The 14,533-nt window shown below is 39.7% G+C and overlaps 1 protein-coding gene across 1 annotated transcript in view; it reads right to left on the bottom strand.

Moving 5' to 3' along the window:
• The window catches only part of col25a1 (collagen type XXV alpha 1 chain), a gene marked incomplete at its 3' end in the record, with an annotated part of 104,429 nt that overhangs the window by 62,551 nt on the left and 27,345 nt on the right, over window positions 1-14,533 (bottom strand). The window contains 3 exon segments of the mRNA XM_014004395.1: window positions 1,771-1,842; window positions 9,763-9,789; window positions 12,510-12,536. Coding sequence (XP_013859849.1) covers window positions 1,771-1,842; window positions 9,763-9,789; window positions 12,510-12,536 — 126 coding nt within the window.

Genomic DNA, 14,533 nt, shown 5'->3' with positions numbered 1-14,533 from the left:
ATGAAGGTCAATTAAATGATAAAACTTGAGGTAAAGTTATTTTTTAATTTAATTGGTGCATTTTAAACATATTTATTCATTTAGTGGTTCGTTTATATTTTTCTGATTTTACTTCTAATTATGTCAGTGTTGTTCCTCCGTACTGCAGAAGCCTGATAATCATCTATTCATTCATATCAGGTGTGTTGGAGCAGAGAAACAAGTACAACATGCAGGGCTGCGGCCCTCCAGGACCAGGATTGCCCACCCCTGCTTTAGATAGACATGATGTATCACTAACCGAAATATTAGCATCTGACCAGAGGGAAATACGTCAGAATGACAGTGGGTGCACAGTCAGGTCAATYTTCTACAACCAGAATAACATGATCAGATTAAATGTTTACATAATTYGGGTCATCTATCGCAGGAGTGGGCAATCCTGGTCCTCGAAGGCCACAGCCCTGCATGTTTTACTTTTTTCCCCTCTTCAACACACCTGGTTCAGTCACTCAATTACCCCTTCCAATTTTTGCAGAAGGCTGATAATCACCCATTCATCCAAATCAGGTGTGTTGGAGCAGAGAAACAAGTAAAACATGCAGGGCTGTGGCCCCCGAGGACCAGGATTGCCCACCCCTGACCTATCGGCATAAACCAGCCCTCTCGTTCCGATTACAAATTACTTCCAAGCTGAATCAGATGGGAGTATTCCGATTGGGGGACATTTACATGACACATATTTATTCCGATTGGCTGTTTTTTTCTGATTACTTATGTCCKTGTAAAAATAGCTAATGTCTCTCCAGCATGTCCTTCGTCTTCCCCATGGTTTGCTCCCAATTGGGCATGCCTAGAAAACTTCTCTCAGGAACCACCTCAACTGATTCAATGCAGAGGAGCAACTGAATTTCTTATTTCTTACAATGAACCTTTACATTGRCGCCTGTTTCACATTATGGCTACTGTGGCAGAACTATTCAAGAAAGTGACCCCAGGCTGCGCTCAAAGTGCTATAAATAGCTCCTGATGCCACTTAGAGCCAAATYACATTGAAGTCTATCCAAAGACTTTATTTTCTTTAAAAATCCCAAGGACAAGGCTAAAGCATTGTGGGGACTGGGCCTTTTCAGTGGCAGGACTCTGACTCTGGAACAAACTCCCTCTAGACCTTCGGTCCACCTCTGACCCGGCCATCTTTATGTCTAAGCTCAAGACTTATTTGTTTAGACAGGCTTTTAATACCATGGAGCACAGTAGCATTTTTTCTCTTATTTTTAGGGTTGTTTAGTGCCTTCTTTTCAATTTATCTTCAATCAATCAATCAAAATACCTTTTTTTGGTTTGGRATGCATATCGCGTCCAATACCCTAAAATATTCAGGAGAGACATGGACACTTGTGTTTAGTTCTCTTGGAACATTGTACTTTTCAATTTGAACTGAGAAAAAGTCCTCAGATAAGAAGCAAAATATCTTAAAATTGTCATGTTCTGAACAGCTGATAATCTACACCAATCGAACAGAATATTGTAAAACTGGATCGCAGTGGTTTTAAGATGGCAGAAATCCACATTGGTCTTGGCCTGGTTGTCTTTATTTGTCCAAACCGAGGTGGTCCAAAGAGCTTCRTTTGAGATCTAAACTACTGCTTTAAGGATACTTTCTTATAAATAATCATCATCAGCACATAGGACATCTGCAGGCTTGCATGCACTGGTCAGAGAGAGAGATGGTTCTGTGAGACTCGACACAATGGACAAACAGACGAGACAGGACACACCCATTACTACCTTAATGAGCCGCCGCTTTATGAGCTGCTGGTCAGCGGAAAGAAAGCCATGATTGATCTTTGGGAAGACCATCTGAGCAGGTGTGTGAGGTCAAGAGGTCGTAGGTCAAAGGTGAGAGAAGGTTGAAGGAGGATAAGGTCCCAGAAGAAGAAGCAGGAGGAGGAGGAGGAGGAGAAGCCAAATGCAAAGAGAAAGAGATTTTGTTAGAAAGCCCCATCTTCATGAAACCCCAGACGAGTGCCTGCACAGAGAGGGAGGAGAGTCCACACTTCCCCTCCATCGAGGTGGTTTACTTCAGATGCCTGCACTCGTGTTTTGGACTCGGGGTCCATAATTACCACCTCTGGGGTGTGAATGCACCACAATGGATTTGGAATAACCCCCCTGGAGAACTGGATTTCACTCCTCATCTGTGAAAGCACCGTCATCACCACCGTGCCTGCTGCCAAGTCGGACCCTGAGAGCYGCACACACTGAGACTACAGCCGGTCAACTCGGTTTCTTACCTCCCGTCYTTCAACGCCTGCTTTATTCTGAAAGCACCCATTGACGATTGGTCGTTTCACTGCTGAAACAATGTTGATGACCAGTTTGGTGGTTTGAAAGATTAGCGGTGAACCATGGGCATGAGAGCTTGACTACTTTTGGTCACTGTTGAGAATTTCCTTTAGAGCTCCTTCCATTTATTTTTAATGGACAGTGGACAAGAGCCAGACCATGTCCTGGTTTCAGGATACTGATTCTTGTTTCAGTTAACTACAGGGTCGTAAGAGGCCACCTTTGCCTTCAGTGGCAGGTTCGGTATGTAAAACCAACCAGAAATCACCTGAGTGAAAGATCGGTGGTGGCGGCAGGAAGGAGGAGATAAGTGTCGACTGRGTGTGATTGATTGTTTGAGGGTTTTCCTGTACGCACTCAGGATATTGCCAGGCTTCAAAGGAAGCAGCTGACAGTGATTCATTAATTCGCAGTGTGTGCTGCGGTGGGGTCGGACCCGGCAGCCAGGCGGCACCACAACAGACAAACCTTGACACCCAGGATCTGATTGGTGTGCAAAGCAGCCAGCGTAGGGGGGCCAGGCAATCCCTAAAAGGGACAAACAAGCAGAACATGGCACAACACACACGACATTCAAACACTGGGTGAACAAAACAAAACAAAAAAGGGAAGAAGAAAATCATTCTTTTTTGTAGTGCTAAACAAATTTAATTTGTGGGATATATTCTAACTTTTAAAATTAAGTTTACCAATTAAGTTTATCAGTGAAACTGTTTAGTAGACCGGTGGTCCCAACCCTTTGTCCTCACTTCAAACACAGACAAAAATACTGTCCCTAGCAGCAGAGTTTCATTTATTTGAGTTAGGGCTGGGCAATAAATCGATTTATCGATTAATTCAAATTTGCCATTTATAAAGATTTAATTTTGGGAAAATCAAGATTTTTTTTCTCACCAGTGCACTCTTTGGGGCTTCTGTAGTTCAAAGGTCACCTAACCTGTCCCTCAAGATGCTTGGTACATGACATGACAATACGGCAGTTAGCAGAGAGGATCTACTTCCCAAAAAAGGTTTTCTTCAGTTTTCTGGATCTGGTTGGGTTTTGCAACCTCAGACTTGGAGCAACGAACCCCTCACTGCAAAATCTGTTTGAAGGCTTTTGCTACAAAAAYAACAAATTTGTTTCAACACCTGAAACAGAGGCACTCCGTTAAGTGGGAAGCAAAATCGATTAAAATCGAAAATCAAATTTGGGAAGAAAAAATCTGAGATTTTTTTTGGGGGGCCATTTCGCCCAGCCCTAATTTGAGTATTTACAAAGATTGTTCATAATCATTGTGTGAATGCTTCGAAAAAATTCACATTATTTAGATATTTTTTTTGTTTCTTCCGCAATTATCTTGTTCCGCAATTTTTGTGCCATTTTAACAATTTATAAATCAAAACACTCAGCTCCTTCAAGACATTCCGGTAATGACTTTGGATATTTCAGCAATTTATACTTTTTGAGATATTTAGCTTTTTCAGCCGTGTTTTTCATTATTGAAAATGAATGGAGCTGTTTTCACCATCCTTTAAAAACCTTCAAAAATGTTTATAAGTATTTACTGCACTTTTTAACTTATGTGCTGGTTCTGCTTTTTTTTTTTTTTTTTTTTTTTTTTTTTTTTCTTTTTTCTTTTTTTTTTTTTTTTTTTTTACTTTTTTGAACTCATTTCAGCTTTTTCTGCTTTTTTGTAGCTATAATTTTGACATTTTCTGCTATTATTCTGCTAATTTCCACTGTTTGTTCCCTTCAGCTTCTTTTAACTTTTTTATGCTTCTTTCAGCTGCTTTTTTAAAATTTCAGCTGTTTTGAGTTTTTAGCCACATTTTAGCTAATTTGAGCTTTTTTCCATCTAAATACACCCTTTTAATAATTTCAGCCTTCACTTCACAATTTAACAAACGTGCTTTTTCTGCTTCTTTGTGCTAATATCAACTACTATTTTAGTCTAGTTCCAGCTTTCTTTAGCTTCTATTCTTCAAATTTTAGCTTTTTTTCTGCCTTTTTAGCTATCGTTTTGACCTTTTCTGTTATTCTTTCATTAATTTCAACTGTTTAGGCTTCTTTCAGCTTCCTTCTGCTATTTTAAAATTTTTATGCTTCTTTCAGCTGCTTTTTGCCAGTTTCAGCTGTTCTCTGCATTTGTAGCTACTCTTTAACTAATTTGAGCTTTTCTTCATCTAAATTCAGCTTTTTGATAATGTCAGCCTTTTACTTTTTAATTCAGCAAACATGTACTCTTTCTGATTCTTTGTGCTGTTTTCAGCTACTATTTTTATTCTAGTTTCAGCTTTTTTACAGGTATTCAGCAAAAACCTTTCAGCATTGTGCATTCACACTGTTTTTGTAGAAAATGCAAACTTCTRTAGTTTAATGTGTGATTATTTTGCTTGTGTCCCTAAAATTTTAAAAGCCTCTGTGCCGTTAAAGCTTCGTGGCCCCCAGAGCTCTGTGGTAGCCCTAATCCCATTACCTAGCTACTGATATAGACATAATTACATTTATAACAATACATTAATAAAGACCACCAGTCTTAATGTGATAAATGCACTCTGACTTATGACATGCTGGTAAATTAGGACGTAATATTGCTCTCGTTGAGCTTCGGCAAAGATCAACAGATGGAGATGTTTATTGGAAATTCAATCAAATTGCTTCCATTTCCAATCCACAAACTTCCTGACAGATGTGATTCAGTCATAAAAAAGTGAATGAGGTGTGAAAACATTGGGTCTTCTCCCTGATGGAAGGAAACAATAGTTCACAGCTGAAAGTAACTTTATTCTGAATACAGAAATGAGGACATTTAGGGGAATTAGCAAGGGTTTGAAACGGCAACAGATGCACCAGATTCCCGATTAATTTGGATTATTCTGTGGTGTTTAATCAACATATAATTTGACTTTGCTGAATTTTCCTAAATCATTTTGAAGCAGCAAGACAAAGTCTAAAAACTACTCAACATAATAAAGCACTGTTTGCCCAGGCTCTGTTTTATTAGTTAGTTTTACTAAGTGAGGACCCACGGGCCACATCCGGCCAGYGGGTAACTTTCATCTGTGATATGAATTTTTCTTTTTACTTCATTTAATATAAAAATAGATTTCAAATCAATCGGAAATTTTAAAATTATGATTCAATGCAACAAAACAAACTAATTTCAAAGGTTAAACATAACTAGACATGGGTTTTTACGATGTAAAACAAGTGAGCATTGCCATGTAGCATGTCTTTGCCTGCAGCAATGGACTTGCAGAATAAAGTTTGACCAAGCTCAAATGTGTTTTCTATACCAGCTTGAGGCTGTCACGTCAGCAGRTGTTTGTAATTAAGGTAATTGWGTGACAATATGAAGTCTGAAGAGATTTTTTTGTTAAAGTTTCATTAGCTGGGTTTTGAACCCTGATCTTCCACATGAGAGTCCATGACATAGACCATTAGACCAATGGAGCTGTGGCAGATGGTGGCAGGGGTTGGTTTGTAKGTGTGCAGAAAGAGGCCACATTGCCAATACAATTATTGACACAAAAATGCATAATACTACAACAACAGAGCAGTATTAAGACAATATTATAGTAAAACATCAAAATACAATCATATTAGTACTGTAAACACTGAACTACTGAGTTGAAATATTAAACTATGGTGCAGTACCAAGTTGAGTACAGCATGGGGCAGCATTGGACCAATACAAGGCTCCATTGACTGTGATTATAATTCATTAAACATTAATATTTCATAAACTATAAGTTTTACAGGCACCAAAAGGCATAGCCATCATTTGGCACAGGAGCTTTACAGATATAAATTACAATGGCAGCTCTAGGACAAAGTATGCAGGAGGAGAAGCATGGCAAAGTTGAGATGACTTGGATGGGAAACGAATCACAATAGTGTGCGTTGCATTGGCAATGCACACTGATAACACTTGTTCTTGTTTATCCCAATTTACTCTTAAWTAACAGATAAAGTGTTTAAATGATGAAACTTTGTTAAGCTTAGTTTAATCTTAGTTTTAAAAAATCTGGTTAATTTTCAAATTTATTTCTAAAATTTGATTACAATTTCATTTAAAACCCACCTGGTTCTAGTTGCACAATCACAGACCAAGAAAACGATTGCTTAACTTTAAGTTAGACAATAATGGCATTTTCTCTCAGTTAACTTTACGCTGCAGGTTTGGTTCCAGCACAAATATTCAACAAGAATGAAAGCAGAATGGACTAATAAAAGCGCTTCTTAAATATTGGCAGGCAGTCATAAACATGCCCTGTGAGAGATCAATCTTCATCTACAGTCAAGACGCACATACAATCTGGCCTATCCAAACATGGCTTTTGTGCCATCCCACCGGTCTTCCAAGGATAATTCAAAAAGCATGGCTCATTAAGAAAGGGACTTTCAAAGCAGGCTGTTTTGACTCATGCCCGCAGCGGAACAGAGCGCTGGATATACGCTGCAGACAATAGCTGTTCTGTGTGCGACTGGGACTGAAGCACAAGTTTTTCTAAAGTTATTTACAATCTCAAACTTTCTGAAGACAGCGAAGGAAAAACAGTCGCTGGATTATAACTCCTGGCACAAGTTGCACTGAATACATATTTTCTGCTTTTGCAATCGTTCTGAGACCCGTACAAGAAACACAAAAAAAAACTCTACATTAATTTTTTCTCACTGACCAGTGAGTGTTTGAAATGTGGAAATCATAAAAAAAATTATTAWTAATAATAATAATAATAGCCCCTCTCCATATTGCTTCAATGTTCATGTGTAAGAATGATAATAACACTGCGGCTGACAGAAATCCTAACCATTTACATCTGCTTTTGTTTGCTTTTCTCTGAAAACGGATGTCGGGTTCTTCAGTGGGGAGCTTTATTGCCGTGTATTCGCCTGCAGCGACGCGACTCGATATGTAGTAAACAAAATGTCAGCTCTGAGGACAATCGACGCTGGCTTAATCCTGGATTTTAAACTCCGCTAAATGAATCCAGGATGTGTTTTTTTTTTTTTTTTGGTGGTTTTTCCCTCAACTGAACTTTGCACCTCAGCTGCAGCCGTGGTGCAATCGCTCAAAGAGACCACACACACCTTTCTGTGTTCACGCATGGAGCCGGTAAGTGGAGCAGCTGCGGCGGCGGACGATTTGTTTGTGAAAAGAGGCCAGTTTGTTATTGGTTGCTTGGGTAACCCCTCATTTTTTGACATGACCTGTGACTGCTGACATGTGGGCAACAGGCTGAGGAGGCATTCTTCAACCAAGTAGACTTTCTGCACTGATCTAGTTTAGATTGGTACGTCAAGGGGATTATCCTGCGATGCCCCCCCATCGGTGGCATCTCCTTTCTATCCGGTCCAATCAACTCCAGGAACGTCGTGAAACGAGCTTCATTTCCAGACAGATTGAAGGTCAGGCACCACTTGTCCAGTCGCACCTTCATTTATTAGGGAAAAACCCTTCTAATGTGGTTCCACTACATTTCCTCACTAATCTAATGTGAAAAGTCAATATTCGGTCGGTGAAACTAATACAATTTGGGGGGCGACCCGCACTGCCTTCACGCCTGAAGTCCTTCATATATGACTGCAACACCGTGGGTTCATTTGTACCCATTAGGGGACAATTTAGTGGTAATACCAACTTAATGAAACGCCGCTTTAAAACGGACGGTTTATTTACTTTGGAAGGCAAATATATCTAGATGGAGATACATTACACTGCTGACCGTAGGCTTGTGTTTCCAAGTATAAATCATCCCACTGATAGAGAGGGGCTCAACTTAGACGAGATCAGCTAAAAATCAGCTTTGTGTTGATTTTATCCATTCCTACTAAAATAATGATTACCCAACACTTTTTATATGGAGGACCGAATCGGACATAATTAGAAATAAAAGCAGAAATATTTATAAATAGACCAATAAATGAATAAATACACATACATTTACTATTTTTAAAGTTTAATTTAAAACGAAGGCAAGAGGGAAAACACTGGCCTATGTCTTTGTTTTAAACTAAAATTTAAACTTTAAGCTAAACCGAGGCAACACAAGCATGCACAGTAGATCTGCACATGGATCCTKCTCCTTCCTGTCTGGTGACCAATAGGAGCTGATCCAAGAAGCTCCGCCCACCTTATTTGCATAATGAAGCAGAAATGCATATAGAAATGTAAATACAGGTGGCAGATGAATGTAAAAGCAACACATGGAAATAAAAATACTTGTGAGAAAAATTATATAAAAATAATAATAATAATAATTTTTTTCTTAATTGTTGCATTTTAAGTGTATTTATGTATTTAATTTTTTTACTGGTCCATTTATATATTTCTGCGTGTATTTCTAATTATGTCCAATTCGGTCCTCCATATTTTTACACCAAAYGACCGAAGAGTTCAAAACGTGTTTGTAGGCGTTGGGAAAGTAGGAAATTACGAAGGAGAAACTTAATCCCCGAGGTTAGCTACGAGGAGAAAGCACGTCTAAGTTAGCAGCGTTACTCGCCGTCCGCTAATTGGATTTCACAGAAAGGGTCGTCTGTTCTGGCTCTCAAATGGTAAGAAAGTCTGGCGCAGCTCGCCTGGAGGGACGGCTTGTCGGCAAATGCTTGGGTGGGCGCACGGCACCGAACTGGGACCAGATCCCCCCCTGGAGAAGGTGGCTGGAGTTCCAGTGACAAGACAAACTCTTGTTGGATTTGCTCCCCCAGCCATTATAAATCAGCTACAGGCACTCAGAGTGACTTTGACTCACATCCAGGCTGGCCCTGGTGAACAACAGCAGACTCTGAGGAAGTGAAAGTGTGTGTGCCCGACCCACTTTCTTAATGCAGTCTACTTTAAACAAAACTGTGCAGTCTGTTTGTCAAAATGACTGCTCAATTTTTTACGCATTATTGGAGGGGGAAAAAAAACGAAAGCGACTCTAACTGCAGAGCGGAGATGGACTAATTCATTTCAGAGTGAGTAAAGCGCTCACATTAGCATCATTTAATTGCGGCGCTTTTATAGAAATGTCAGGCTGCGGAGCTGAAAATGATTAAAGCAGTGAATGCGCCGCGTCACGCTGAGGGGTGAAGTTAATTACCAGTAATTTTGGAGACGGAGCTGATTATTTTCAAGTTTCAAAAATAGGAGGAAAAGAAAAAAAAAAGCATGTTCCACGAGTTTAAAAAAAAAATGGTTTCTGAGTTTTGTGAAGCGCACGCGTCCAACTCTTCTAAAGTGTCTCGCAATTCTGTCAACTCATTGWTGATGCAGTAAAGAAGCGGTGCTGAGATGCTTGTTGTGTTTGGCCACATCGGGGGAACTCTAGCCCAGGAATTTCATGCATTTCAAACCTTTAGACCACAATTCTGCTGGGGGAAGACACACACACACTCACACACACACACACACACAGTCACAAAAATCTGCGAATCCCAAGAAATCACAGCAAACCACATACCCGAGGTCCCTGGTCACCTTGATCCCCCTGCAGGTGAAAAAACAGAAGAACAAGAAGAAGAAGAAGAATTTAGCTTTAAACATGAGGATAAAACACACGAACAAACACAAAGAAGCCGAGACTCTAAATTGCTCTGGGGTAATTCAGAACACACTGATAAAGTAAAATAATACAGAAACCCTCAATTATTCATTGTGGTTTGAGAGTAAAATCACTTAAGATAACACAGAGTGACACGAGCTGGGTATCGGAGGAGGAGAAGGAAAGAGAGCAGAGCTGTGAGATTTGTTGGGTTTGGTGAGTGAGAAGCCAGAGAACCAGATTCATGACAGATTTTGTGGCCCCGGAGATGTATTTTTTTTTTTTTTTTTTTGGACGGCAAACGTCTGGCGAGAACCAGAGCGCACATTGTTGAAGGTTAAAACATTTGGTTTCAAATCAATCTCGAGGTGAAAGACTGCGGCTTCGTTACATCTGTGTGAACCCCAAAAGTAAGCTCACACTCGTTTGAAGTAGCTGAAGGAAAACCGAATGTTAGAAAGTGAATTATAACCTTAATCTGTCTCATGCCGATGAAAGAAAGAGTTTGGATCGCTTTGAAGCGGGGTTCTGCGGAGAGGTTATGAACAGGTAATATCTTACCTGTAGTAGATAGCTCTGAACAACCTTAATTTAGAAAAATAGAATTGAATTCTGATGAGATTGAGGAGCTAATGGCTAGTCTGAGTGGGGCCAAGACCAGAGTGGATGTCTTCAACAAAATAAAAAAGTTCATCCATTCACCTTTTTTAATACCTGCCCGATGCTGTGCAGAGTCACATGTCAACAATCACTGAACGAGAGAGGCGGAGCACCAAAACCGAAAGCCACAACAAATTATTATATGTTTGTTTCAATTCAGACTAGCCATTAGCTCATCAATCCAGCTGGAATAGAGTTTCATTTCTCCAAAACAAATTYGTTGAAAATCCCGTCTAGAACAGGTAAATATTGTTTGTGTGAATCTCACTTCAAAGGTTTTAAACTATCCCTTTAGGTCACACGTGTCACACCCTTGAAGGTGACTTGTTTCTGGCCCGCTAACAAGACCCTTTTAAGTTAATGCTTATCTTTAATACAAAAATAAATTTAAAATCACTTGTAAACTTTAATTTTGTGATTCAGTGCAACAGGATAAATAAATTTAAAAGGTGAAAGGTAACATTTGTCCAACCTCGGAGCAGTTGGCTGTCAGTAAATGTATTAATCTCTCAAAAATAAACTGCTTTAAAGCCAATATAAACTACAACTCCCAGAATGYATTGATATTTTTACATGCAAAATGATGGCATCCTACAGCTAGGTGGCGCTGCACRGGATTCAAAGAAAACAGTCGGTAAAACTGATGTGTAAAATTCTCAATTAGAAGAATTTTCACCGGCTACTTTTGTTACAGCCCTGGGAAGTGGGAATTTTCCGCTTACAAGTCGTAAAGTTAAAGTAGAACGCCCCTCTAGTAGGAAGTCCCTGTCCGAAAGTAGGAAAGTTCAGAATTCAAGATGGTGGCCAATGATAAAAACTCAGTAAGTAAAACTCTTTCACTATTAATAGTATTTTTTCTACATTATTATGACCCCTGTTTTTATAAGAGGACATGTTAAAACACTGTTCCTATGCAGGAAATACCAGGTACAACTCAGTTATTGTTTGTTAGCGGTGCTCAGCCGGCGCAAGAGGAATGTGTGTAGTCCAAGTTAAACACGAGATGCAAAGTTAACCACTATTGAGGACCATCGTAACATTTATGTGGCCCTCAGTGAAAACGAATTCGACACTCAGACCATCTCATTAGTTGGATTTTGCTCTCCTGTTGACCGTGTTGCCCTTTAGTAAACCAGGTTGCACCATTTATTGCACACAAATGGAAAGTTTGCCCCAATGAGCTTCAGCCTCTGRAACCTCAAATGAAACACCTCCTGGAATTGTTCTAATTTTTCATTTCACTTYGCCAAAAAAACGTATCAAAATGGAAATATTTGTGGACGACCACAGTGATTAATTAATGTTTTATTCCTCCTGGGTGGGAGGAGTGCACACAGTTGCTTTCCTCTTTAATAAACAACAGACTGAAGTTGTTTACACCAGAGGCACAGACATGAATGGAATCAACGGGACCCTTCGTGGCTATTATTACAGATGTCAAATATTCAGATAAATCTAGCTTTTTGAGGCAATATTCAGACTCAATTTGTTTTTAGGACTATGTGTGAAACAAAAAGATTGGGTTGATTTATGACGTTGGTCAGTGACAACTAGCATCGCTCTGCACCCCACATTACAAGGAACAATCAGTTACCAAAGAGGGCAATTGGACCCGGACAACAATTGTCATCATCTGTTTGACTTTTAGCTTTGGTTTCGACTCTCACGCTATTTCCATCCATTTCTTGTACTTTGACAGCCCAATCGATTTTCCAGTGTTGTTTCGACAAGTTATGAATCATTTTACACAAAATACAAATAAAATTGATAAATTTGTGGCTTAATCTTCAATAGCAGCACTTTAAATTCATTATATTGAGTTCAGGGACTTTTAATGGTCCGTGATGTGTTTCCACAGAGATGCACTTTGTTTGTCAGACAGTTTGGTCTGTTTTATGAAGCGTTGCTCMGTGAGGTTATGCAATGTTTCCAACTTTGAGGATGTTGTGGATTTCTAGAAAAGATAAAASCTGGTAGAACAACTATATCAATAACGTTTTACTCACCTTATCCCCCTTTGGACCTGGAGGGCCCTGTGAGGAGACACAAGAAAACAACAATTACGACCAATCATGCTAACCAAGAAGTTAAAAAAAAGAGCCGCCGAACACGACCTGAAAGTCGTGAACTCGGAGACAGAAAGAGATGAAATCAACTCTGTGTACTGCTTGATGTCTCTCTCAGGATTTGATTAAAATCTTGTGTCACAGACTGGCGAACGGTGCCTTCTGCGCCGTAGACAGCGGGGCTTATGAAAACATACAATTAAAATATAAAACAGACCCAAATCAAGTCTATGTTTACTTAGAGGATCAAATCCAGCAATCACTAACCAAGCGCTGGCAAGCACTTTGTAAAAATGTGCCCCCGAACAAGAGGAATACTGCTTCCTTTCATTGCACACAGAACTTTTTTATTTTTTATTCTGAAGGAGCTTGTGCATTCAGTTTGTCAGTCAGGAGGCAACGGCGCCACGGTGGTCTCTGCGAAACGTGGAGGTGAGCATCCACATCACAAAACAAGGACTTTAACTTGAAAGGCAAAGCTCACGTTAGAAAATTTTTGTCCGCGAGGTATAATACGCATTCCTCAGTTTGACTGCAGCCAAAACATCCCATGAAAAAGTCGACGTATTTTATTGAAACTCAAACGAAAAGGAATCTTCAACTGATTTATTATTGGAGTCAACCCGATTCAAGATGGCTGCCGCAAAATCCTGACCCTCAGTGAGGTGGACGACATGAATTCCTTTAAAGGAGACATTTCGTGCCTTTAAATCCTTCTTTTTCACATTGAAATCATTCATTTGGGGTCTATATAAAGTAGACCTGCAATGCATTGGCCTGAATTCCTCATTATTGTAACTCCACAAGCCCCGCCCCTTTTTGGGGTTCTGTCTCAGATCAACTCGTTTTGAGGCTGTCTCTTTAAAACCAAACATTTCATTTTATTGTGTTTATTGTTCCAACTGTAGAAAGAATTCAAACCCTCCCAAAAAATATAGTTTCTAATATTTTTTTTTTTGAACTCAGGGATTTCTTTCCCTGCTTAACAGACTCAGTTCCATGGATGGACCACATTAGTCTAATTCCTGTGTTTGGATTATGTCCCTTTGAGTCTATGAACCAGTGACCCAGAATTGCAGGCTTAAGCAGACAGTCTACAACTGCGTTGGCACACAGCTGGACAGTAGTTCAGTAGTTTTTCCTCCTGCCAGTCTCTACCGCACAGATCAGGGGGAATTATGTTATTATTATTATTATATTAGTAGCCAGGTTTGTGCCTGCTCGCTGCTGCTGGACATTATGTTTTCTGCTCAATCAGCTGTAGCTTTGTGCTTCGTTGAAGAAGTGCACGCATTCCTAGCTTGATTAGATTTTTTAAAGAAGAAATCTTGGTCATTAKGTTGTGAACCTGCACAGCAAGCGATTGCAGCATTGCGTTAAAAAAAAGGCTGAGGTGCAGGCCGATGCAGCTTTAAATTAAAGGAGGTGGTCCTGCTGCTTGGTACTTGACCAGGAACACAAAGAGCAACAAAACTGTTGTAAAGACAAAATGTGTTATTGTAAAAAGAGGAGGAAAAAAAAACCCTTCAATGTTTCCGGTTGTGGTTTCTCTGGGCAGGAATAACAGGGGCAGCATGCTGAAATAAAACGTAACTTTTGCCATTATAATGGTATAAAGGCATAATAAAGACATTCCAAAGAGGCTAAATAATTTTCCAGTGTTTCACTAAACAGGAGGCAGGGAGGAGGTTAGAGACAAACCTATAAACAGCTGCAGTAAATAAAATAATACTTATTGTACATTGCTATAGGGGTGCAACGATACAGGAAATTCACGGTTCGGTTCGGTTCGATACTTTAGTCTCACGGTTCGATATTTTTTCGATACAAAAAAGAGAAATTTCCATGCCCCTTTTTTAAGTTGTAATTCTAACTTGTAAATCTGTATTTTTGGTTTGAGAGAGGAGTAAAAGAAGCCATTTTTGTGAAGAAAGACCGTCCATCATTAAACGGAGGTGGAGGCC

This window comes from Austrofundulus limnaeus, unplaced genomic scaffold (genome assembly GCF_001266775.1).
Source record: "Austrofundulus limnaeus strain Quisiro unplaced genomic scaffold, Austrofundulus_limnaeus-1.0 Scaffold23, whole genome shotgun sequence".
NCBI lineage: Eukaryota > Metazoa > Chordata > Actinopteri > Cyprinodontiformes > Rivulidae > Austrofundulus > Austrofundulus limnaeus.
This window is presented reverse-complemented; position numbering and strand designations above follow the sequence as displayed.